This window comes from Natator depressus, chromosome 18, assembly GCF_965152275.1.
Source record: "Natator depressus isolate rNatDep1 chromosome 18, rNatDep2.hap1, whole genome shotgun sequence".
NCBI classification, from domain to species: Eukaryota; Metazoa; Chordata; order Testudines; family Cheloniidae; genus Natator; species Natator depressus.
In genome coordinates, this window is record NC_134251.1 from 20,651,527 (window position 1) to 20,675,177 (window position 23,651).

The window sequence follows — 23,651 nt, forward strand, 5'->3', positions numbered from 1 at the left end:
CTACATACCCCTACCAGTGCAACCCCCCAGATGCCCTGCAATCCCCTATGCACCCCAGTACTGCAACCCCCCAGATGCCCTACAATCCCTGTGCAACCCCCAGATGCTAGGAGTGCAACCCCCCAGATGCCCTGCAATCCCCTATACACCCCCAGAAGTGCACCCCCAGATGCTAGGAGTGCAAGCCCGCAGATGCCCTGCAGCCCCAGATGTGCTGCAATCCCCTATGCACCCCTAGGAGTGCAACCCCCAGATGCCCTGCTGCCCCAGATGCGCTGCAATCCCCTATGCACCCCTAGAAGTGCAAGCCCCAGATGCTAGGAGTGCAAGCCCAGAAGCACTGCAATCCCCACGCAACCCCCTCTCCTAACCACTGCACCCCCATGCCAGTCCTCACGCCCCCCGCGCAACCCCCCCCCCCCGGCCGACCCTGACGCCGCCTGCGCTGGGCCCGCCCCCGAGGCCGGGTGGGTGTCCGTGGGGGCGGGAGGGGAAGGGGGGGGTCCCGCTGCTAACGGGGTTCAGCATCCTCCGGCGGCGGGGGGGGGCGAGTGACGTCAGCCGGGGCTGGCCCACGCGGGCTTGGGACCCGCTGCCCGGGCGGCGGGCGGCGCAGAGCGGCCGGGGCAGCGCGCGGGGCCGCACCGAGGCACCGCCGGCTGCCGGGCCGAGCCCCTCCCGCCTTCCCCGGCGAGCCCCGCCCGGCGAGCCCGCCTCCCATGGGCTAGGCAGCTGGCGAGCCTGTCGGCCGGCGGGCAGCGCCGGGCTCTCCCGCGCGCCGGAGACGCGGCTCGGCTGCGCATGGGGCTGGCTGGCGCCTGGCGGGGGACGCGCGGGGCTCCAGCACCTCGGAGAGCGACCTGAGCCCGCGGGCAGGAGGGCGCTGCCCCCGCCTCGCCCGGCCGGCCGGCCGGCTCCCTGGGGCTCCGGCCCGGGCTCTGCTGCCCGCGGGCGGCCCCCGGCGGCGGCGCTGCGCTTCCGTCCGCCCCGGTTCGATGCGGGCACGTCGGGGTTCCCGGCCTCCGCCACGCGTCCTGCCGGCTGAGCGGGGCGCGGGCTGAGGTGGAGGGCGCCCCTCCGTAGCCCGCCTCGCGAGCAGGGGAGAGCGGGCGCAGGAAGGAGCCCCCCGGGCGCCAGCCTGGTTTCTGAGCCCGTGGTGTCACCGCGGGGCGGCACAAATGGCTGGGGAGAGGAAGATCTGATCCTAACATATTTGAAACGTGACAATGTGGATAAAACAGCTTTTAGCAATCAGGTAAGAGGCGCGAGGGCACCCCCCCGACCCCTTGGTTTTGGATCGTCACGAGTTTGTGTAGCTGGGTTCCTGGGATCACATTTTGTTTAGACATCCCCCCCCCCCCCCCGTAGCTGGCGTGGATTGTACAAGATGAAATGACCTTTTGCTTCCTCCGCTGTAGTTTTCGCCAGGCTAACGTCTGTGGGGCAGTTTCTCTTGCAGAGTTCTGGTGAATCAATACATTGAGGAGAAACCGGGTTAGTTAAAGATTAGACCTGGCACTGCCAACCATGGTCAGTAAGTTACTTTTCAGCCCAAGTGTTGATCTGATTTGCCCAATCCTTGGGACTTTGGTAGGACCAGATTCCTGTGTTGGGCGGTTGGGTATGAAAATGCAATGCTATGTGGAATCACTATTTCAGTCTGTGCATCCATGTAATTATATAGTTCTACATAGGCGCAGTCCACGCACCAAGAAAATACCTTCTCCAAGCACATTGAGGATGTTTGTACAAAAGTATGCATATATATAGATATATAAAAACATTGCATAGAGGTTTTATCAACATGCTGATGGCTGCAGTGATGCTGACTGAAAAACTGCACTTGGTTAATGCGTGTGTCTATATATCTGTTTGTAAATAACCATGTATATATATAAACACGTGCATATACTGCATAGGTTGTATGCAGGTGTATGCAACAGTCTCTATGTACACATGGAAGCATATACACAGACATCTGTGTTTGATATATGTATTTGGATGTTTAACTAGAAGGAAACAGTGGATGAATAGAGCCGTATAATAAAATAACTCTAGCATGTAAGTATCTCCTTGTTCGTCATCTTTTAAGAATGGAAGAAAAAAACAATTCTTTCTCTTGCCTCTAAAGTGATAGGTTGAAATAAATCATTGGGATTCAGATATTAATCTGATAAAAGGATTTATGCAGCTAGGGATGCATATTTACACACACATATATAAATTACAAGTGCTGAGGAACGTCAGACATGCTAAGGATAAAGGGTACCAGCTGTATCGAAGGCTTAACTTCTGTGTGCAAGTATTTGTGTTCCTTGGAGATTGAACGTTTTGATACTCTCTGTAGAGTGATGGGGAGAAATTGTGAAAGCAAATGTGTTTTTCTTATGTCTCTCCACTGGGATGCACTAGACTCTTGCTTTGGACAGAGAAAGAAAGGAAAAGGAACCAGATTTTATGAGCAAACTCCCACCTCCGCTAAAATCTTTCCAAACACAGTGAATGATGATCGAGATTCATTGCAAAGCTATGTGACTCAATTGTCTGTTTTGGGGGTCGTGTGTGTGTGTGTGTGTGTGTGTGTGTGTGTGTGTGTGTGTGTGTGTGTGTGTGTGTGTGTGTGTGTGTGTGTGCATTAACCATTATTCTCAGACTGATACATGTATAAGTCTGAGAGTATGGTTAATAGTACACTCTTTGAAATGCAGAAGTAAAATACCAATCTTGTAAAATACTCCAGGAAGTTTCTATGTAAGAGTAGACATCAGTTGGTTTATTGCATCAAGATAGTATCAACCCGATGTAGGATTATGTAGGAGTTTTCCTGTCACTATGGAAGGACATATGGTGCAGTGTTGCAGTGAACATTCCAATGAGCATATTTGTTAACATTTAGCAAATCTGTTTCACTGAACTGTACTAAATAAAGGCCTTTTCACACAGATTGTGCTTTCACAAAGGGAGGGGGGAAGCAGCTATGATGGGCCTTTTAAAGAGTTTTAAAGCTGAGATTGGGTATTGAGTTGAGTGTGACTCGAGATGGCTTGTCTACTTTCAGAGAAGTACTCAAACAGACCCTAGCTGGTCTTTGTTCCAGACAAAACAGAAATGCTCATTCAATGCCCTATCAAATTTAGTGTCTAATTTTCTCAGTGCTTTGCCTTTTGCCTCCTGTTTTCTATGAACTCCCGAAGCAGCAATCAGAAAACTCGCAATTCTTCCAGGTGTTTCTTCAGTATAGTGAAGGGTATCATGTGATTACTTCTGGTAGGAAAGTAGGTAGACAGACAGACAGATGTGTGCAAGTTGTAGATTAATCAAGAACTACAACTGAAGGGGAACAGAATCTAAATGTTATGTAACACATATTTATTACTGCTGTGAAGTCATCTGGCTGAAGTCTTGTTCTTACGATGATGCTGCATATAGGAATCAAAAGCATGATTCTTTCTGCTGATGTTTGAATAATTAAAAGAATCATTATCTTTCTTTATTTTCATTGTGTTTTAGTGGGGTTAAATTTAAAGTGGCAACATAGAAAAAATGGCCAGTGAAGAATAATACGTTGCTCTATGATTCACAGCAAGACACGCCTAAGTGAAATTAAAGAGGATTGTACTATGATTTTGGTCGAATGGGTAAGGTAGAGTTTAAGTCACAAAAATAAGCTGTGTCTGCTGTTTGGAAGAATGTTATTAATGTGTATGTTTTTATTTTCCTGGTGGGACAGTCATATAGCCTCTTCCAGTCTCTTGCTGTAGGGAGCTGCGGGTCCAAGTGTCTGCTAGACAGACTTCTCTGCTCATTCCAGCTTACTGCCCTTTGCGTGATGGTTTGCTTTGCTGTATAGCACCAGTACAAACTACTTATAAAATTGTGCTACGCAGCTGTCACTCTGCAACTGAAAACCCCGGGGGTGGGGGGGAGTGAGGCTGCTGAAATGGACAGGTTGAGATGAAAGTAGTGAACAGTCCTAACCTAGCAGGGGCATTGACAACATGAGACAAGAGGTCTTTTCCATCACTAAGTCGCCATGTGTCTGCAGCACAGACCTGGTCTCATTAGGGACGGGGGCTTTTTTTTTTTGTTGGTGGTGAGCCTTGAGCCTGGAGAGGCCAACAGAGTAGGCAGTGTGGACTGAATTCTGAGAGAGCTGTGTTTAGGATAGCAGAGACCTTAAGCACCTGATCCAAAGCCCTTTGATGCTAATGGGGACTTTCCCACTGACTTCCCTGGGTTTGGGACCAGGCCCTAAGAGAGAACTGTCCACGGACTTTTAATCAAGCTCTCGCTTAAGCTCTGGAGTATGGAGAGGTTTTATTGTTTATTTTTATATACTTTATATTATTTTTCCTGAGCTTCTTACTGTGAGATTAGTATATACACAGCCACCCACCATATCTGGGGTGGTGACAGCCACGTGATTAATTCAAGAGCCAGGTGCCCAATAAATGGATCATGCACCTTGGACTTGTGGGAAGAGGGCAGTGGATGCAGGCAATCTCCCTGCACCTATTGTAACATCCCAGCCCTTAAAGCATCTTCAGACTGTCACAATCAATCAGTGAGGGAGATGCTGTTTAGTAGCAAGGATGAGGTCTTTAATGTGTCTGTGGAATGAAAATTGTGTCCACAATGACCCTATGGAATTACTGCTAGCTCAAGTATGAAAGATATTTTTCATTGCTTCCCCCAACTTGAATTGACTGGAAGGTGAAGGCAACAGTGAAGTAGACAGGGTTGTGGTGTCAGCCTGGAACTTGCAGAAGACAATACTCATGGAAACATCGCAGACTCTGCTCTTTAGTGCTTAAGCCTTAAACTATCAACATGAAAACCATGGCTATCACTTCCCTCTCCTGATCACTTTAGGGATTCCTTTGTTATTCCTCTGGAGTCCGACACACATTTCCATCTCCTCAGAACTGTAGTCCCTGCTTGGCTTTATCAGCTCGCTCTCTCTGCCTCTGTTTCATTTTTAAGAAGAGATAACAAGTAACTTTACTCCTAACCTTTTCTGCTGCTGTAGCCTCTCTCGCCAGCTTCCGCTTCAACTCTGATTACATTCTGGCTTTATTTCTGACCTTTCTCCTGTAATTTTTCTCATTTTCCTTTAAGAGCCACTAGGGAAGCAACATCAAAAAAAAGCAAAAGACCCTTCCGGCTCCCAGTTCACCCCAGCACCTTCTCCCCCTCTAGGCCCTCATGGCTGAGAGGGATGTTTCTCTGGTCCCCCAATGAAACTGATATCTCCTGCTCCAAGGGCAAAGCTGCAGGGTCTGCAGCAGCAGTTGTCAGCTTGGAGACCAGTTGTGCTCCTAAAGCAAGTAGGAACAAGACTAACTCCTAGACTCTTAACTCCAGTTTATCTTCAGTTCTAGCTTCTTCATTTCTTTAAATGGGAACTTTCCACTTCCAAAATTCTTCTGGGCAGAGAGAGTGAGTGATCCTCAAGAGACCCAATCTCTTTCAACAATTTTCTAATTACCCCCCCAGCCACTGAGAGCTTCCATTAATAGTTGTTATCCTGACCAGCACTGCAACTACCCTGATCCATCCCACCCCACCCCACCCCACTCAAAGACAGGAGTTATTAGTGCCATGTCCAGAAATGTGATTGTCCTGTGGTAAATTGGACTGCAGCTATGTATGTATAAACCCAACAAAATTGGAAGCTTCACATATTAGCTCTTCTTTCTTTTAGATGTAGCTGTGAACATTCCTTCTTTAGGTGGAAATTGGATATTTTAAACAATATTGCATAGTCTTTACAGCATTTTCAGATCAAAACCTATTGGTGGTATAAATAAACATGTTGCTTGCAGTTTCCCTTTGGTTATGTAAAACAAGTCACTAAAAGCATATAACCTGGCATATTTGCATTGAGATAACTTTAATGGCCTTACAGTTAGTGCTGAAACAAAAAGTTAACGTGCATTTCTCTCATCAAGTTCACACAGATTCAGCCAGCCATCAAAGATGTGAACCTTGCATTCTCAGTGCTAGTGTGAATACCAAATAGTGGGAGTTAATGGTTTCCACTAAAGAGGTTTTCACGTCTAGTAAATCCATGCCGTGTCTGAGTCCCAGCAAGCTGTTGCTGGATGAATTGATTGCCACAGAAATTCATCTAGTGTCAGCGACTATGATAGTTATCAGCTACAATAATACTTGAATAAACTGCACTTTTATGCAGCAGTTCATCCCTTGTAACAGGCAGCAATTTCACAGATGAGAAAAAGGGAGATGTGCTGATATGAACACCCCTCTTCCCGGTGGTATGAATAATTGTTGTAATAATATTGGAATCATCACAGTATTGCCTTTTATTGTGTGTATTCAACAGAGTGAGAGCTGGAAGCTGGCTGAGTCATTGAGCAAGCACCTCAGCCTGCAGATACTTTGGAGGCTTTTACTCTGGAGCGCCTGGTCCCTGGGCTGAGCGCACCAAGGAGCTTCGTAGAGATTGTACCTCATGTTCTCCAGGGTGGGGTCCAGCTTGCATTTCTCTCCTATGCTCGAACCATGGAGCAGCAATAATTTCTGCATGAGGCATGCCTGAGTGCTGTCCTAAAATGCCTCTGCTGGCCCTAGGAAGGCTACTTGCCAGTCCAGCGTTCGCTTACACAGTGACCCACTGATTCCTAGATTTCCCCAACCCGTCTTTTGGAAGAGTGCATCGTAGCTCATCCGTATCCGTAAAAAGGATACCTTGGATTGTTGTATGGATAAATGCAATGTTAGAATGATCAACTGGCTGCCCATCTGCTCTGGGGTTTTGAACAGTACTGCTTCAGTTTGCCTTATATAACAGTCATATGTTTAAAATAAGTCATTGCTAAATTTTCTTCAAAGGGTAACGTGCAAGCGGCGTCTAAACTGCTGTGAAGATTAGCTCTGAAAGCCGACTGTATGCCTGATCTCAATTTTTCTGTTTGAAGTCTGGCCCAAGAGGCCTCATTGTTACCCAGTGCCGTTCATGTGTGTATACAAGCAGTGGGGAGACATGAGCTGAGCTGCCTCACTCAGCAACTTTATAGGGTATATGTGGCCGCTCTGGGCATGTCTGAGATTAATTATGAAAATATGCTTACACCTTTAAATATAGCTAAGGGGAGACTGACTAGGAGGAAAGATTAAGGGAATTAAATATGCACAGCCTGGAAGAATGGAAGACACAGTTCTAGTGTGCAGATACCATACAGAATGGAGGAAAGCATTACTGTAATTAGTTAGGAGTGATGATAAATAGTTTACAGTAACTCAAGACCAGTCCTGTTTGGATACTGTAGAAAGAACCCCTTCTACCTCCTCCTCCTTCACAGAACAAACCGTATTGCCTAGGACCAACCCAGGGAATGGATCCACAATCCAAGATAGTTGGTGGAATTCAGACCCCTCAATATCCCGAAGTCCCAGCTTGGCAAGCACCTCTTGGGTGCTACCACTCTAAGGGACACTCAGAGAAGCCTAGTGAAAATGAGGAGGGAATGGAGGGGGAAGGCTTTTTCTTGTTTTTCCTTTGGACTTGCCAAAGCTGGGGACCTGGCCTAAACATCCAATACTGCACGCTAAATAGTCCCAGAGATGAACATCTCCCATTTTATGGGTGGTGACAGTGAGGCACAGGGAGATCATGGCCAAGATTTCCAAAAGTGACTAGTGGTTTTGGGTGCCCAACGAGGCCTGATTTGTCTGAAAGTGCTGAGCACCTGACTACTGCACTAAAGTCACTTGGAAATAGAACAAGTGTTTAACAGTTATAAATATCTATAAGACAAACCTCTGAACCCAACTGTTCCTTTGAAGAAAGAGTCAGAACAGCAATGCATATTTCTTTGTGACTCATTTTATTTTGACCTCTGCTATAGAGCTTGGTGGTTACAACCGACATAATTTCTTATGATAGGGATGCACTTAATTTAATTTCGCTCTGAAAGATGTTGATGGAATTTGGACTGCTGAGAGGTTTAAACTCAATCTCTGTTGCCTGAACTTAACTGTGGGAGATTTACCCACCTTCATCCTTCAACATTAATTTTAGTTTTAGGGAGATTCTTTCTGAATTGAATATTTGGCCTGGCATTGAATCTCTGCTACTTTCCAGCTTTTATCCGTTTCTTCTCTGGTCTCAGCATCTGTATTAGTCAATTCTGCATTAAAACCTGCCTCCGACCATTGTCTTGGAATGGCTTTAAGCTGATTAGTACATATCTGTTAAGAGATACGTGCTCAGACACTATGGTGATGGGTGGCACTGTAAAACCCTAAGATAGATAGATAGATCATTAACTAGAAAATAAGAGAAATTCTTCTTCCTGCATCATGTATTCGATAATTCTGGGAAGTATTTTAATTAAATAATACAGGGAAAGAGCTTTGTTGGTTTTAGTATTCCAGGTCCTCTAGGAATGAACTGTTTTCAGGCAGACCCTTTGCAGTTCAGCTCTGACCCAACAGCATAAACATCTCAGTTTCTCTAAGGTGCAGAAGAGTATTAGGAAGCAGATCCTTTTTGATGAGGTTTACTAGGTAAACGAGTGAAAATGAGTGGTATGGAAGAAAACACAATTTATATTAGCAGAGCTAGCTGCAGTTACACAAGCGAGCATACAAACATTTCTGAAACACACACAATGTAAGACCAAGGTGCATGGTACCGTTTAAAGAAAGGTCTCTTTTGGGTTTCTTTCTCCTGAAGGTGATTACTCTTTGGAATTCCTTGGCTCAGAGATTCTCTGGCCTAACAGGTTCCACATTACTGGGAATGAAGAAAACATGGAAGACAGGTATCAGTGGGTATATCAGGGTATAAAATAGGATTGAATATTGAGCAGTGAAGAATCATGTTGTTTAATTTAATCTCATGTGTCTCTCAAGGTGTTTCTAAGGTGCCCAGTCACCATAGTATTTGGGCACAGGGGCTCACATGACTCACAGGGTTGAACTTGCTAACTACAAAGTAGGAATTTTTTTTCCCCCTCAGCTCATATTGATGAGGAGCTTGAGGTCTTCATCAGCTTCCCGTGGAGCACCGAACAAGGAGTAAAGATGGAGGGGGCCAAGGAGCATAAAGTCTTGAGGCCTGCTAGCAAAACTTTGGGGCCTTCCATACAGACTCCTTCCATTACTCCTTGCATGGACTCTTGTCACCTCATGCTTCAGAGTTTACACCAGTCTATGGCTATTAGGGATTAGTATGAGACCTCCAAGGGGGAGATTATCCCACATCTGCCTACTGCAGTGTTTCTTGCCCCTTATTCTGAAGCATACGGTACTGGCCAGTGTCAGAGACAGGACTAGATGGACCGATATCTTCCCCTCAACTCCTTAGTTTTACTCCTAAATTAAACCTCCCAGTTCCACCCCCAGCAGCAATCAGCTGGGTCCAGCACCAACATCAGCTACCCTGCCTCAATGTTCTGGCTGTTCCCCCTTCTAACTCCAGGGAACCTGGTCTCCAGAAATCACCCTGGGAACATCCCTTAATACTCCAAATAATAGACATCCTGCAATTTCAGGAGAGCCTCAGTTCTTCCATTCTTCTTTTTCAAAGATTATTTAAAGAGAAACGTTGATACCTAGAAAGAGCATGATCTGTTGTTGCAGTGTGTCATACACATTAACGTTCAGCTGAGCAGTGGCACCTGAAGGTCTGGAAAGTCACCTGAACCAAGCAGTACGGAAAAATCTTTTCTTCAAGGTTTTGAAGACTAATATTTCATCTGGAAGGCCCCTTTCCAAGGAGATCATTTCAGAGCTAACAGGATGGATCAGTAGATAGTGGTTGATTTGCCTAGGATTTCCCTGTGGATTTTAATGATCTCAGGTGCTGGCTCAGGCTAGGTACTTGGTGAAGTGGAAATGCTAGTTAAAAGTTTCAGTGTGAATAACAATAAGGAGCAGACAGCATATGGCAAAAGGGAGTTTAAGTTCCTTGCCCAGCCAACCCTTTCAGCCTCCTGATGTCCAAAGGTGGGATAAAGACATCAGCGGAGAACCCCAAATGCAGGGGAATTAGGATGAGTTGGAGATTAATTTCCTTAACATTTCCTTCTATCAGTGCTCAGGGATGTAGCATTTCTGATGCCAAGCAACAATAAGAGGGAGAGCAACCAGGCTTGCTGGAGAGGGATGCACAGTTGTGCCTGAAATAAGCATGTTCCCAGGCAGTGGGGACATTTAAAAGAAATAGAGTCAGCTAGCATAGAGATAATGGCCTCTGCCAGAGTGATACCTCAAATCTTATCATTGCCTGCAACCACTCAAGTGGTGAGAAGGGGGAAGAGACAGCCTGTGAGATCAGGATTCAGTTGCATTAAGACAACACTGTTTCTCAGCACAGGGTCACCCTCCCATCCCAGCATATAGCCACAGAGAAATGCTTCTGAGCTTGCTTCTCTTATAACCTCTGCAGATAGCATATTCCACTCCAGCTGAGTCCAGCTCCGCCCTCCCCACCCAGGCTGGGCTCTCTGACAATCAGTGAAGAGAGAGCAAATACCTGGGTGAGATCTGTTGTTCAGGGAGTTAACACTCATCAGGCCAGCTGCTGGAGGGGTCTATACACCAGGTACTAAATCCTTCTCTCAGCTACAGGGACTTAAACTGGAGCTACTCCATTGATTCTTCTGGATTTACTCTGATGTATCAGAGCAGAATCTGGCCCCTGATACTCCCTCTCCTTCCATGGCAGTTCCATTATTTTTTCATTTTAAGTTGTTTTGTGAATTCTAGAGCTGGTGGAAGGTGTGGAATCACCAGGGCACAGGCAAGACTATGCACCCTGCCGTGCTGTGCCTCTGACGGTGTCTGGAGAACCCCTTGTCGCGGTCAGACTGGAGCACGGTTTGTACAGCCTTTCTGCCCTTGGCCCTCGGCTCACGCTGCTAGCTGGGTTCCTAGCTTTGATTCTGGTTTTGGTGCTGTTCGATCCGGGGGGAGGGGATATCTTTTATTGGACCAACTTCTGTTGGGGAGAGAGACCCGCTTTCAAGCTGCACAGAAAGCTTGTCCCTCTCACCCCGCCTGTCCCACCTTGTCTCGCTAATATCCTGGGCCTGACACGGCTGCGGCTACACTGCATGGGACCCAGCAGATATTTTGTGTGGACCCCTGAACATCTTTTGACCTCAGGTATTTAGCTGGCTCCCATCGCTGCAGTGTCCGAGTGCCCTGCAGCCTAATGTATTTATTCTCACAATACCACTGTGAAGCAGGGTAGTACTATGATCCCCATTTTACAGATGGGGAACTGAGCACAGAAAGACCAAGGCCCTAATCCTCCAAGGTATTTAGGCTCCTAACTTCCATTCAAATTAGTGGAGGTTAGACATCTAAATAGCTTTGAGGATCTGGGCCTAAATGACTTGCTCAAGGCCCACAGGAAATTAGAACAGCAGGAAATTGTACTCTGGTCTCTGAAGTCCCAGATTATGCCCCTAATGCCTGGATCATCTTTCCTCTCTCATAATTGACAGTAGCTGCTGGCTTGTACTGAATTGAAGTTAGAGGATAAAAGCTACCGTGTTCGTTTGCTGATCTCCCTAAGCAATGCAGCACCCGCCCCCTCTTTGCTAGTTATCATGAAGACATTAAACTTAAGTAAAAAAACCCCACCCCGACTCTCTCTGGGCATAAAGCATTTGACACTCTTCGTAGAAATGTTCATTTTCAATTTTAATCTGAAAAATGCCATCTCTGAAGAATTGTGATTTATAAATAAAGGGAGGAATTATATTTCAAGTCAAATAACGTGTTTTTTTTTTAAAAAAAACCATGCTCTGAAGGTCTTTCTCACAAGCTGTAATTTAATGGAAATGTTATTGCATTGGCAAGTGCATTGTATTCTTTCTTATAATAGCTACTGGTACGTAATAAATTCTGATGAGTAATACCACCAACAATTATAAATACAGTGCTCTTTTCACATGATACAGCATGTGAATTTGTGCTTGCTGCTTTAGGATATAAATGCCATTTGTTCGGAGCCCTTGCCTGCGAGTATCACAAAATGTTTCTGTATTTCTGTAATGAAGAAAGAGGATCTGTACATATCCAGCAAGAGAAGTGTGGTGCACAGGCAGACAAGGGGTATGGACTGAATTTACTTCTGGGCATGTTTTTAACTGCCCACAGTACAAAATGCTGTCAGTGTAATGTATGTGTCAAAGCTGGGAAGCAGGGCCAAACACTGGAATTTTTCTCAGTCTTTAATCTAGTGAAATCCCAATCGAACTCCAAGGGAGTTTTGCCTGAGTAATGGCTCTGTAAAAGCTGATTTAAAAAGCTCACAATCTGGTCCTGTCTGTCAGTAGTAAAGAGTCTCTTGCCAAAGGAATAAGGTTTGTGCTGGCATGGTGTGTGTGAGCCTGTGTTTGTGAGCTGAAGGAGCGAGTGAACGTATGTGAGTGTGCCCCAGTGAGGCAGAAATGAGCGCACAAGGGAGCTTGTGCAGATGTAGCTGTGTGTGTGACAGAGGGAGTGCACGGACTGAGCGAGAGAGGAAGGAAGGGGGGTTGTGCAGGTGTGCGTGTGAGAGAGAGTGGAAGGCTGAGTATGTTTGAAAAACTAAGTATGAGGGGAACTGAGGGTTTGATCCTACATGTTGAAGTCAGTGGCGCAGCTCCCAGACTGGGTAGTTTTAGGCCATGAATAAGAAGTGGAATGTATAAAGCTTTAAAGGGATAAAATCCAAGACGTGTGTCCCAGAACTTAAATGCAGCCACTTCCTCGTCTTTTTATGGTACTGAAATAAAAACACGGTTTTATGGAATTTAACCACAACCTCTTGGCAATCATTCACTCCCATCTATAGGGCACTTTGTCATAGCAATGTGCTGCTTAAAACCTACTGCTGCTGTAGAAATGTATGTTTTGCTAAACTCTCAAGCATTGGTTTATAGTTCTATAAATAAGGGATGTGAATGGCAGGTTAGCTGAGTAACTATATTAGAAACTGTGATGCTCAAGAGTTACAAAGATTGGTTGATCACCATTCAGGAAGCGTCTGGGTAGGTTAAGAGCAACTAGTCAGACCTGTATGTTTTGCTATTTTAATGTCTATTATTTAAGATAAGTGGCAGAGCTTGGACTAGACCTCATAACTCCTTGCTTTGTACTTAGTCCCCTAGACTTGACCCTGCATGCTGTAGAAGGCTTGGTGCACCATGTGTTCTGGTGTGAGCAATGTCACCTTTTCCAGGTGTAATGTTTGCCCCCATATAATTAATTCCCTAAAATGACACAAGACCTTGTATTATGATGTCACCGCCCCCTCTTTCTCAAACAAGGCTTTAAATGATGGAGTGTTAATTAATGCTAAATTGACGTGGATTAGAACATCCACTTCAGTACCCAATGAAACTGCAGTGATTGCCATGGAAGCAAACAGGAAATGAATGAATAATTATTTCCTGCTTCTTCAGTAGTGTGATCAGACATCTGCCTTGCCCCTTTGGAATCACTTTCACTTGACCAGTTGAGGTGCTACATTGTGAATCTCTGAAGAGCACGTGTGTGTCACGTACCCTGTGCTAAATCTCCTGTGTTTTTAATAAACTTTTTCCCTGCTTGGAACTTCACATGTTGGAATTTTTGATTTGAAAAACGCTGCATCTCCAAAAGGAATAAGCTCATTTTGTTACAAGCAGTTGACATTTAATAGGTTTTCTCATGAATGAATGGGGAGATGCTTTATATGCCTTATTGTTCCTTGCTTTATAAGAGGCTCTGTACTTCTCTTTAGCAGTGAAGTTCTATAAAGTGAAAAATTCAAAACTTATTCTGGGTTCCAGTCAAAGTGACACACTCTCTGCCAAAATTAATTTTGATAGTTTTGTTGCAACAGAACGGAAACATTTGTTATGGGCTTTACCTTGAGACTAGGCAGCACAAGCTGCTTTTAAGAGGAAAGGATTAAATTCGTTATACTCTCTTTTCATCCTTCTCTGAACTGAAAAGGTCCAGGCCCCTAAGCTTTGCAAACCTGCTGTCATGTGGACATGGCACTGATCTCTCAGATCACACATGCCCTGGTGCTCCCAGCTGGACCTTCATTTTTTTGCAAGTGCAAACAATTGTGGGGACAAGGTTGCTCCCATGTGTATTGTTGGGTCTTTTGCAAAGATAAGTTCTGTTCCCATCAAGAGCTGAGTTTCCTCTGCTCTCTGTGAAAGCATCTCATAGTGATGGTGAAGTACAGAAGACCAGACCAAGGGTTCTTCAGTAGGACTTGTATTTTAGAGGGGGTTGGGATTGACTCAATACTAGTTTCACATTGGCCTGCAAGGATCCAGGGAGTCCCCTATTCCTTTTTTTCCCAGGGAATGTAAGAGATGATGGCCATAATGCAAGATGAGGCTATAGCTTTTCAGGTATCAGAAATTGTAGTATGATATAGATTTGCGATTTAGAGATGGAAGGGACCTGTTAGATTATTTAGTCCATTCTCCCATAATGATAGCACAGGATGTGTCCATGTAGGCAAAATTGGGTTGAGAAGATTCAACCACACATTTTCACTGGATCTATTTGTTCAGGAGGAGTCTCTCTTTGTTACTCAACTCATGGGGATAGCTCCTTCTGGCCAAGTATGGCCAAGGGCGCATTGCCCTGTAAAACCTGCGCCAAACATGTATGGTCAGAATAAAAGTGCATGTATGGGGAGGATATTTTAGGCTCCTGCTCATAGTTCACAGTGAATTCTGTCACCAGAGCTCAGCCAAGGGGCCTAATTCTCCTCTCACATCAGTGTAAATTAGGAGTAACTGTTGAAGTCAATGGAGTTAAAGTGGTGTAAGATGGGTGCATTTGGAGTATTCTTGGGGGAAGAACAGTCAGTTACAACACAGCTTGTGTTGCATGGACAAGCCAATGGTGCGAGGGGTGAGCCCTGAAGAACAGCGCCTTCACTGGTGCCTTCACTTTCTGAAATCAAGAGCCAGATGGCTATTAAAGTCACAGTGACACCAGCGTGAGTGCCTAGAACTATTGTGTCCCCATGGTGCAGTGTGTCCCTGTGGTGAAATGTGTGTGATGTGTCCCCGTGGGGTGTGTGTGTGTGGGGGGAGTAGAAGTAAAGGAGTGTCAGGCACAAAAACGTGAAGCAATGGAAGGCCAAGAATGGTGGCCTGCCAGCCTACCCCTTCCTACAGGAATGCCTACAAGAAGCTGAGGTCAGGCTGCATCTGTGTCTTGAGGAGATTAAGCAATAATGAGATTGAATGAACTGTAAAGCTTGAAATAAAGCAACGAGGAAGGAGAAACCCCTCATCCTCATCTCAGTCTGCCAGGTTGAGACCCTGGACTCCCCTTTGCAGAGAATTATTTGAAATGTTTTATATTTCTTGCAAAAGTCTTTTCTTTTTAACAAATTGCAGCTCAATCTAATATCTGACTCGCAATTCGACTTGACAGCCTCTGGGCCCACAAACATGCTCCTTGCAAAAAATAATGCCCCCAAGGAGTCACATTCACCTTTATCCTGCAGAAGGTCACCCCTGCTGTGACTGTCACCATTATTGCCTCAGTCAAAAGTCTGCATGCTGCCAGCATGAGGCTGTGATCTTCTTCTCTGTGTGCAATAAGATGGCCGTGGCAAAGGGAATTCCTATCCTCCACAGAAAGGAGGAGGAGAAGAAGAAGAAGAAGAAGAAGAAGAAGAAGAACGTGCTTTACACTAAAGGAATGTTGTGGACCTCTGTGTGAAGGGGTCAGAGCCATTCCCCCGGGATTGCTCTTAGTGTCTTAGGTTTTTTGTTTTTCTCCATCTTTTTAGCTCGTTTTCATTTTCTGTTACTTAGAACCGAGCTATAAACCTCCTCCAGAAGCAAGCCGCAGTCAGCAGTTTCAGCAGCCTTCAAAGATGGTTTTTTTTTTTTTTATTGAAACTTGTGCTTTTAGGGATGAGATTGACACTAGAGCAGAAACTGGGACAGACAAGGACCTCCCTGGCACAGCAGAATGGGCTGACATGAGAGTTTCCAGGGTTCTCAACATTGGTTGTTATAGCTGTGTAATTTTATTTTGAAAGCCTGGATGCTGGCAAAGTGGTTAAGCCCCATGCTTACCCATAGCACTGTATAAATAATAAACAGATCAGCTATTGCACTGTGGAGGGTATCCCTGTTCCTGCTGCCTCTTGTTCTACTTGGAGTAAATGAATCGTGTTTCTTCTGCTAGATACAAACTCAGTACAGAAGAGACTGTCTTTGTCACATACACCACCCAGCACAATGGGGCCTTGATCTATGACTAGGTACTACCACAATACAGATAATAATAGTAATGATTGAATTCTACCCTTGGTTTTGTAGCCATATCTTTGTATCCATAGCCTTGTTGCACCAGGGCAGACATGCTTGAAGGCAGTGGAGTGGCTACGTCAGAATCTCTCACTCTTCTCCAGCACCTAAACTGAACCTTGCTTGTTCCAGCTCAAGAAGCCTGCCTAATTTCTCTGGTACATGATTGATTTGTCCTTTTAATGAGAGAAGTGCCCAGGAAATGAGGCAGGGCTCTTTAATAAGAAAAAATGACTTGCGTGAAGATGCAGCACCTGGAGTTGAGAGGCCATGGATTTTTGAAGGCATGAGACCTGCTCTGGAAGATTTGCTAAAGTCTTCAGTTACATCATTTTCACGCACAGTTTCTGTTTGGTTTCATCTAAAAGGGAAACTTCTTTGACTTCCTGTAGACAAAGGTGTAGGGGCTGAGTCTTCTCTCGCTTGAACTGGTTTTAAACCCATGTTACTCCATTCAATTCAGTGGAATTACTCCTGATTTACACTGGTGAAGGTAAGAGGAAAACCAAGGCCCCATGTATTTTAAGGCCCAACCCTGCAAACACAACTGAGTGTAGTGCTTACTTCTGAGAGTAACTGAGCACATCCGGAGTACTCACCATGGTAAGCACTACTCTCAGTGCTAAGTATTTGCTAGATTGAATAGTGTCTCACTCAGAGCTGGACATCACCAGCTGTGGCAGCTACAATGACATATAATGTAGTAACAATTCAACTTGACTCTTTTTTTTGCTGATGTAGGTTTTCACGAGTGGCTAAATTACCAGGTATTGCAGCAAGTGTGCAGTGAGATGGAAGATTCATTAAGAAGAACAAGGCAAACTTCCCCTCACCCCTTCACCTTCCCCTTGACTGTTGCCTTCTGAGCAGAGAGGACACCGAGGCAGTGTGGAGACTTGTGTTCTCACTGATCACATAGGCATTGAACAGAATCATCCGACGTGTAATAAGCAGCTGCAGGGAAGCAATGATCAAAGAAGCTAACGTTTGCAACAGAGCTTGTGCCACTGACATTACCGAATAACAACTGCACTGCAGGTTGCTGGGCTGGCTGGCTAGCTGTCTGTGGTGCGTCTCCTTTTTTTTTTGCACCAGATATTATGCCTTCATTTCTTGTAGTCTCTTACGCTGATATTTTAAATTTTCTTGCTTTTCTTGTTCCTTTTGTGTTCTGTAAACGTTTGTAGATGTTCCTTTCTCTCTTGCTTCCTCAACTGTCATTGGGTCTTATTTTGCTACCACCCTTTTGTCCATCATTCATTTCCTTGTGGTGATGTTCAGAATTTTTGATGCACTGTGCACTAGCTTGCAAAAGTACCTGCTACTTTAAAATCAGAGGGTCAGAGCCTGAGCTCAGTTACAGCAGTGTAAATCTGGAGCATCTCCACTGACTTCAATGGATTTGCACCCTGTCCCAGATCAGAATCAGGACCAGTTATTGTCAGTGTCCATCTAAGCCTCAGTTACGCATGTGTGTACATGATTGTGTAAGGCCATTGTGAAAAAGCAACTACACAATGGACTTAGGGTATGTCTACACAGCAAGAGCTGTGTATGGGTTAGCCTACTGGAGCTAGCTTGAATCCAGATAGTGCGGATAATAATAGCAGCAAAGACATATGTGCCCAGTGTCTGTGCCAGGCTTGTACCGCCCGGGCTGTGCTGTCTTCACCACTGTTGTTACCCGCATTAGCTGCATTCAAGCTAGCTCAGGCAGGCTAACCCATACACAGTTCTTGCTGAGTAGAAATACCCTTTGGCTTCGGTTCAGCAACTAACTTAGCACCTGCCGAACTTGAAGCATCTGAGCAGTCCCACTGGAGTCAGTGGTTCGGTTCACATGCTTAAAATTAGGCACATGCTCAAGTAAGTTACTGAATCAGGGCCATGGGCCATTGTCCATCGCCCGGGCTAGATGAATGAAAGAGGCATGGGGCCATGGGGGTCTGGGAGCCCCTGAAACAATTGTATTTAATTCCAGTGGTCCCAGGGATACCAGTGATCGAGATAGAACAGCCCTTTTAGAACATCCAGTCCCACTACAGGAGCCAATGCAGGATTGTGTCCTAGAGCATAGATTATAAGTGTGTTGTCCACAGAAGTTACAAAAGTCTTCCTTCCACTAGCCTGTTCTTTTATGACAAACAAACCCCAAACTGTCACCTTTCCAAGGGCTAACTGGATTCGTATCCCGCTTTTAAAATGTTGATTTGTTTATTTTGTCATGTAAAAAAAGCTTGATCATTCTGCAGAAAATCTGGTTGGTTCATAAATTGATTAGACAGGCAATAAACGTGAAAACGTCTGAGAATTCAAGAGCAAGGTAGAGCATCCTGTCAGAAAAATAACTCATTTTTCATTTGTGGCTATAAGGAAAACACAGGTTCCACATACAGCCACATCGATCACTGTCTGCATCAAGGATGCCAATAAACTAAATCTGGCAACTTTACTTTTCAACTTCTTGATGAAAAAATGAATATTGCATTGCTCAGCTTTGGAGCAATGGCAGCAAATTGGATAGCATTTGTAACAAGGGGTATGTAATAAAATAACCCCCTGAAACAATAGTGTGGCTTGTATCACACTGTTACGATGATGATTATTTATTTGTACCGCCCAAAATGGGCTTGGTGCTGAACAAACACAGGGGAAGACAAGATGCCTGCTCCAAAGAGTTGATAATCTGAGGGTGCATCTACACCGGAGCTGGAGATGTAATGTGGAGTAGATGCATGTGTTCTAGCTTTGATGGAGCTAGCATGCTAAAAATTGCAGCATGGCCACAGCTGGCGGGATGGACTAGCTGCCAGAGTGTGCGCGCAGAGGTCTTTGATGGGATTGTATTTGGCAGCAGCTAGCCTATCCTGCTGCGTGTGTTACCGTGGCTTCACTTATATTTCGCTTGCTAGCTCACTGAAAGGTAGCATGCCTGTGTCTGTTTGAGCTGGAAAGGTTGGGAATCATTAAGAAAGGGATAGATAATAAGACAGAAAATATGATAACGCCTCTATATAAATCCATGGTACGCCCACATCTTGACCACTGCGTGCAGATGTAGTCTCCCCATCTCAAAAAAGATATATTGGAACTGGAATAGGTTCAGAAAAGGGCAACAAAAATGATTAGGGCTATGGGGATAGCCTGGAGCAGAAGCAGGGGAAGTGGATACTGGGAGTGAGCCAGGGTTGGGGATTAGTGGGATAGAGAAGCAAAGGAGTCAGGAATGGAGGGATTCAACACCAGAGTCAGGGGAAAGAAAGTTGGTGGGAGGGGCAGCAAGCCCCATAAGTTCTGGCTGAATTAGAGGGCAGCTGTTAGAATCTGCCCTGTCCCCTAATAAGGGAATCTGTTGAAGGTCATGCAGTAGTAGCCGGCCTAACCCTCAGGTCCTTTGAGTGCTCAGGCGGGCCCTCGCCAGTGGACCATTCTGCCTCCATAGCTCAGCGCTGCTTTATTGTCATTCATCTTCCTGCACCCCAAATCCCTGGGGAAAGAGCAACATCATAATATTTTGTCAGCCACGAGGGGCAATGGGACTCTGAGGTAAAAGCTCATCAAGATGCTGTTTGATCATCTGGGGAATTAACAGACCTGTAATTTTGAAAGGAATATGTATTTAGTCTGGTCAGTCAAATCAATATCATTCTGAACTTGCCTGGGCCTGAAGCTAACGTATCCTGTTTTTATATATTCCTCATAGCATTAGAGATAATCTCTAAACACTTTGGTTGATTGGTTTCATACATAGGTCACGGTCGTTTTCCTTTAAAAACACAACTTTTGTGTGTTTTAATGCTTAGGTGAGGTTCTCTAAGCCCTCTGGGTATGAACAGGAGATAAGCACAGAGCGTGCAGGCTTCCCCTACATGCACTGACCACAGCTCTGGGTTGGACGGTCCCGCTCTCGGGATAAGAGAAGTTTTCCAGGCTAACGCAATCTTTCTCTGCTTAGCCTGCCTGAAAAGGGGGCAGCTGTGGTCGTGGCTTGTGTGGTGTGGGCCCACCCATTGAGAAATGAGCGGAGGTCACTAAACACACTTCAAACAGTCCATTAAACCCGCACAGACAATGGTTCTGAGTCACCAGGATGTTCGCTGGGTTTTGTGCCAGTGTAACTCCCCCGGTTTCAATAGGGTTATACTGCTATTGAGCTGGGGTAACACTGAGGTGATTCATGTACTCTGTGTCATTTCTAATCCCACAGACATGACGCTTTCAGCTCTTTACAAGTCTATTTCCTGGGCTTATTTACGTTTTTTTTTTTTTTTTTAAAAAAAAGCTCAACAACCCCCAGACCTTCCTATTTATTTTAATTTCTCTGCCTTTTCTTAGTTGCACATTTTATTGGGATGGTTCGTAAGTAACTCTGATTTTCCTTGTACTCTTTAAAAGCCAACAATTGTGGACCCCCCCCCCATGCCGCTATCAAAGTAGCTCTTGTGTTTTAGTTCTCTGGGTGCATGCTAGGCCTTCTGGCATAGGCCCTTGTCATTCACTGCTGCAGCAAGAAGGAGTAAGATCTAGTCACCGTCCTATGGGAGCTCCTCTAAGGACATCCATATATGCTGCATGTCTTGGGATTCCAAACGGATTCAATTAGATGCTTGCTAATTAGGGAGTATAAAGTGAATAGACAGTATATCCTTAGCCTACCCAATAACATAATGTGATAGCTCATTATAAACATATAGGTCATGTTCGTTTTTGAAGTTTAGCTATTGCTTTTGCAGTTACTCTGCTGTATATTGAATTGTATCTGTTTTCTCTGTGTTGTGGATCCTTCCTTTGTCTTTCCAACATATTGATATTTTGAATACATGCATGTGTGTCACGCCAAGAGCCAGATACACTGCTACTAATTAGATATTTATATTTGCACCCATCGAAGGCCTGGTGCTTGCTAATAAATACAATGGCTTCCAGTGGAGGGAGAACCAGAAAGCTGTGTTTCCTTTTGGTTTGTTTTTGGAGCTTTGTAACCTGAAAATCTGAGTTAAGGAGTACAACTTTTCTAGAAAACTTTCTAGTGGATTTGGAATTATTACTAAGACAAATTTCCAAGAATGTTCTGTTTGATTTATTTAACTCTTCCCACTAAGATTCTGAACCAGTAACGGCTACCAGGGAGAATCAAGGAGGGAGCTGCAGTTCAAAGAGACAGGTGCAGTTTTTAGTTTAAACAGCCAACTCATACAAAACCCCTTTGTCAAGACTGGACAAACGCCGAGTGTTATTTCAGACAGTTGGATGAAATGCCCTACTGTCCCTCCAGAGCACACTAAGTACATGCAGTGTTTGGAAAACTCCATTGGAAGCCTGCATTTTCAGAAACACTGACAGTGTGCAAAATTGTTGCAGACTGCAACAGAGAACAGAGTCAGAGGAGAGGAGCTATCAGTGATTTCTTTAAATGGCCCCTGTCTTAAAGAGAATGGACGTTCACCAGGGAAGGAGAGATATGCTAGGCACAATCTGCACTAGAGGGTGCTGCTCTGACGAGCTGAAAAGAAGAGCCGTAGCCCTGAGAACTCATGATTTATTTCTCTCTCGAATCTCTGCAGCCTCTTTCTGGGGACTGTGGCTGTGAAATTCTGGCCATCCCATGTGCCCGTTGATGCATTTTATTTCCTCTTGTATTTGCCAGCTAATCATTCAAAAATGAGGTATTTTCCAGTGCAATGGGGATACCTAATGCTGCCAGACCAGAACGGGAAGCATTTTACATCCATTCATCCCTCACTTGGGACTAGAGTAAATGGTGATACTGAATGCTGGGCCATGGACAGTTTGGTACATGCCACCGTATTCCCTGCTGCCTTGTTGGAGGATTGAAGGAATTGATTTCTTACCACAAGATCCTAGGGATTTTAAGAACAGAAAGAGTTTTTCCACACGAACTTACTGGCACCTTTTAAAATCTATTTTATCCCCACCTTGTATTTCACCAGCCTCTGCTCTTGTCCTCCAACCCGTTTTCCTTCTCCAGACACCAACCATTTCCTTCATATATACTCTTCATATTCTCCTTGCCTCTGTCATCATCCTAGTGACACCATCCTTTATCCGCCGCATGGAACACTTTTGCACAACTTCCCTTCAAGTTTCTGTAATTTTTGGTGGCATACTTTAATTCTGGACAGTCTCACCAGTGTGATTAAAGCATCTTTAATCAGACACAGGCCCTTGCTGTGCTGATCAATTCTGGATCCAGGTTTGCAAGTGGATCCACACTTCCCCCAATATTGGGTGTCTTTGAATGTTTTGAGTTCATTATAGAGACAGGACTTGAGCCATAAGGTCCCGACACTGCACTGCATACACTTCCCCCCGTGGAGAACAAGTGACACATGACAGATGTTATTCATACCACGATATGCTCTCAGATACTACAGGGCTGAGCACAGTGAAAGAACCTTTGCAGAACAGAATCTGAACTTTCCACGACTGTGAAGGTCTGGATGTCAGATCCGGGGTTCCACTCGAGGCCCATTTTTCTTTTTAATTGCTCACAGCATTTCCAGGAAGAAAACCCAGCTCCTGTAGCCTTTCCTCAAAACTTCTATTTTTCAGGTCCAGCTGGTAGCATCTTTAATTGCCTTTTTCTGCCCCTTTCAATAGAAGTGAAGCCTGTCACACAGAAAAGACAGAAGCTGATGCCATGCGTCCTACAGCTTTCCTAGCACTTCCTTGTGATTTCTGAAGGATGAAATTATAATCCAAAGACTCTTCCTGGGGGACCGGAGTGTACATGGTGGGGTATAGACTGCTTCGAGCAGCAGCAGGTCAGAGCAACCTGTGAATAACCGAGCTTGGATTTTAGATTTCATGGGGTTCTTCCCTTGTTTCACCACCCTTCCCTTTCACCCCGTAGCCTGAAATAATCCCATGAGAGCAGTGAAAGCACCCAGAGATTTGTGTCTGACATTTTCTTCGTGTTAGTTACAGCAAATCTCAGGTAATTTTTTTTTTCTTAAAGGATCTTAATTAAAATTATCTGGTGCTACATGAGCCCAGTGCCAGTGCACCGCTATTGGTGCCCTTTGAATCACTCTCCACTCACTCCCATGCATGTCAATGCGGGGCAGTAGCCACGAAGACTACACAATGTGCTGCAATGAGGTTGGGTACCGACCTCAGCCGAGAATTGAGCCTGGTGTGTGCCAGCCTGCACTTATTTCCCTGTGTCCTGTAGATGAATTTGTGAATAACAAGGCCATGGCCAAAATTTTCAAATCTGGGTGCCTGAAGTTAGCACCTAAAGATCAATTTAAGCGCCTAGATATAGGTCTGATATGTGTCTGATTTTCCAGAAGTTCTAAGCACCCACAAATCCCATTGACATCA

At 45.0% G+C, this 23,651-nt stretch overlaps 1 protein-coding gene across 2 annotated transcripts in view; it reads left to right on the top strand.

Annotated features, from left to right (window-relative positions):
* Positions 1-977: 977 nt before the first annotated feature.
* AJAP1 (adherens junctions associated protein 1) overlaps positions 978-23,651 on the top strand; it is a 118,387-nt gene continuing 95,713 nt past the window's right edge. For both annotated transcript variants that reach the window (XM_074933935.1, XM_074933936.1), the window contains exon 1: positions 978-1,255. In XM_074933935.1, the coding sequence (XP_074790036.1) occupies positions 1,227-1,255 (29 nt within the window). In that variant the 5' untranslated portion in view covers positions 978-1,226. The remainder of the gene's footprint in view (positions 1,256-23,651) is intronic.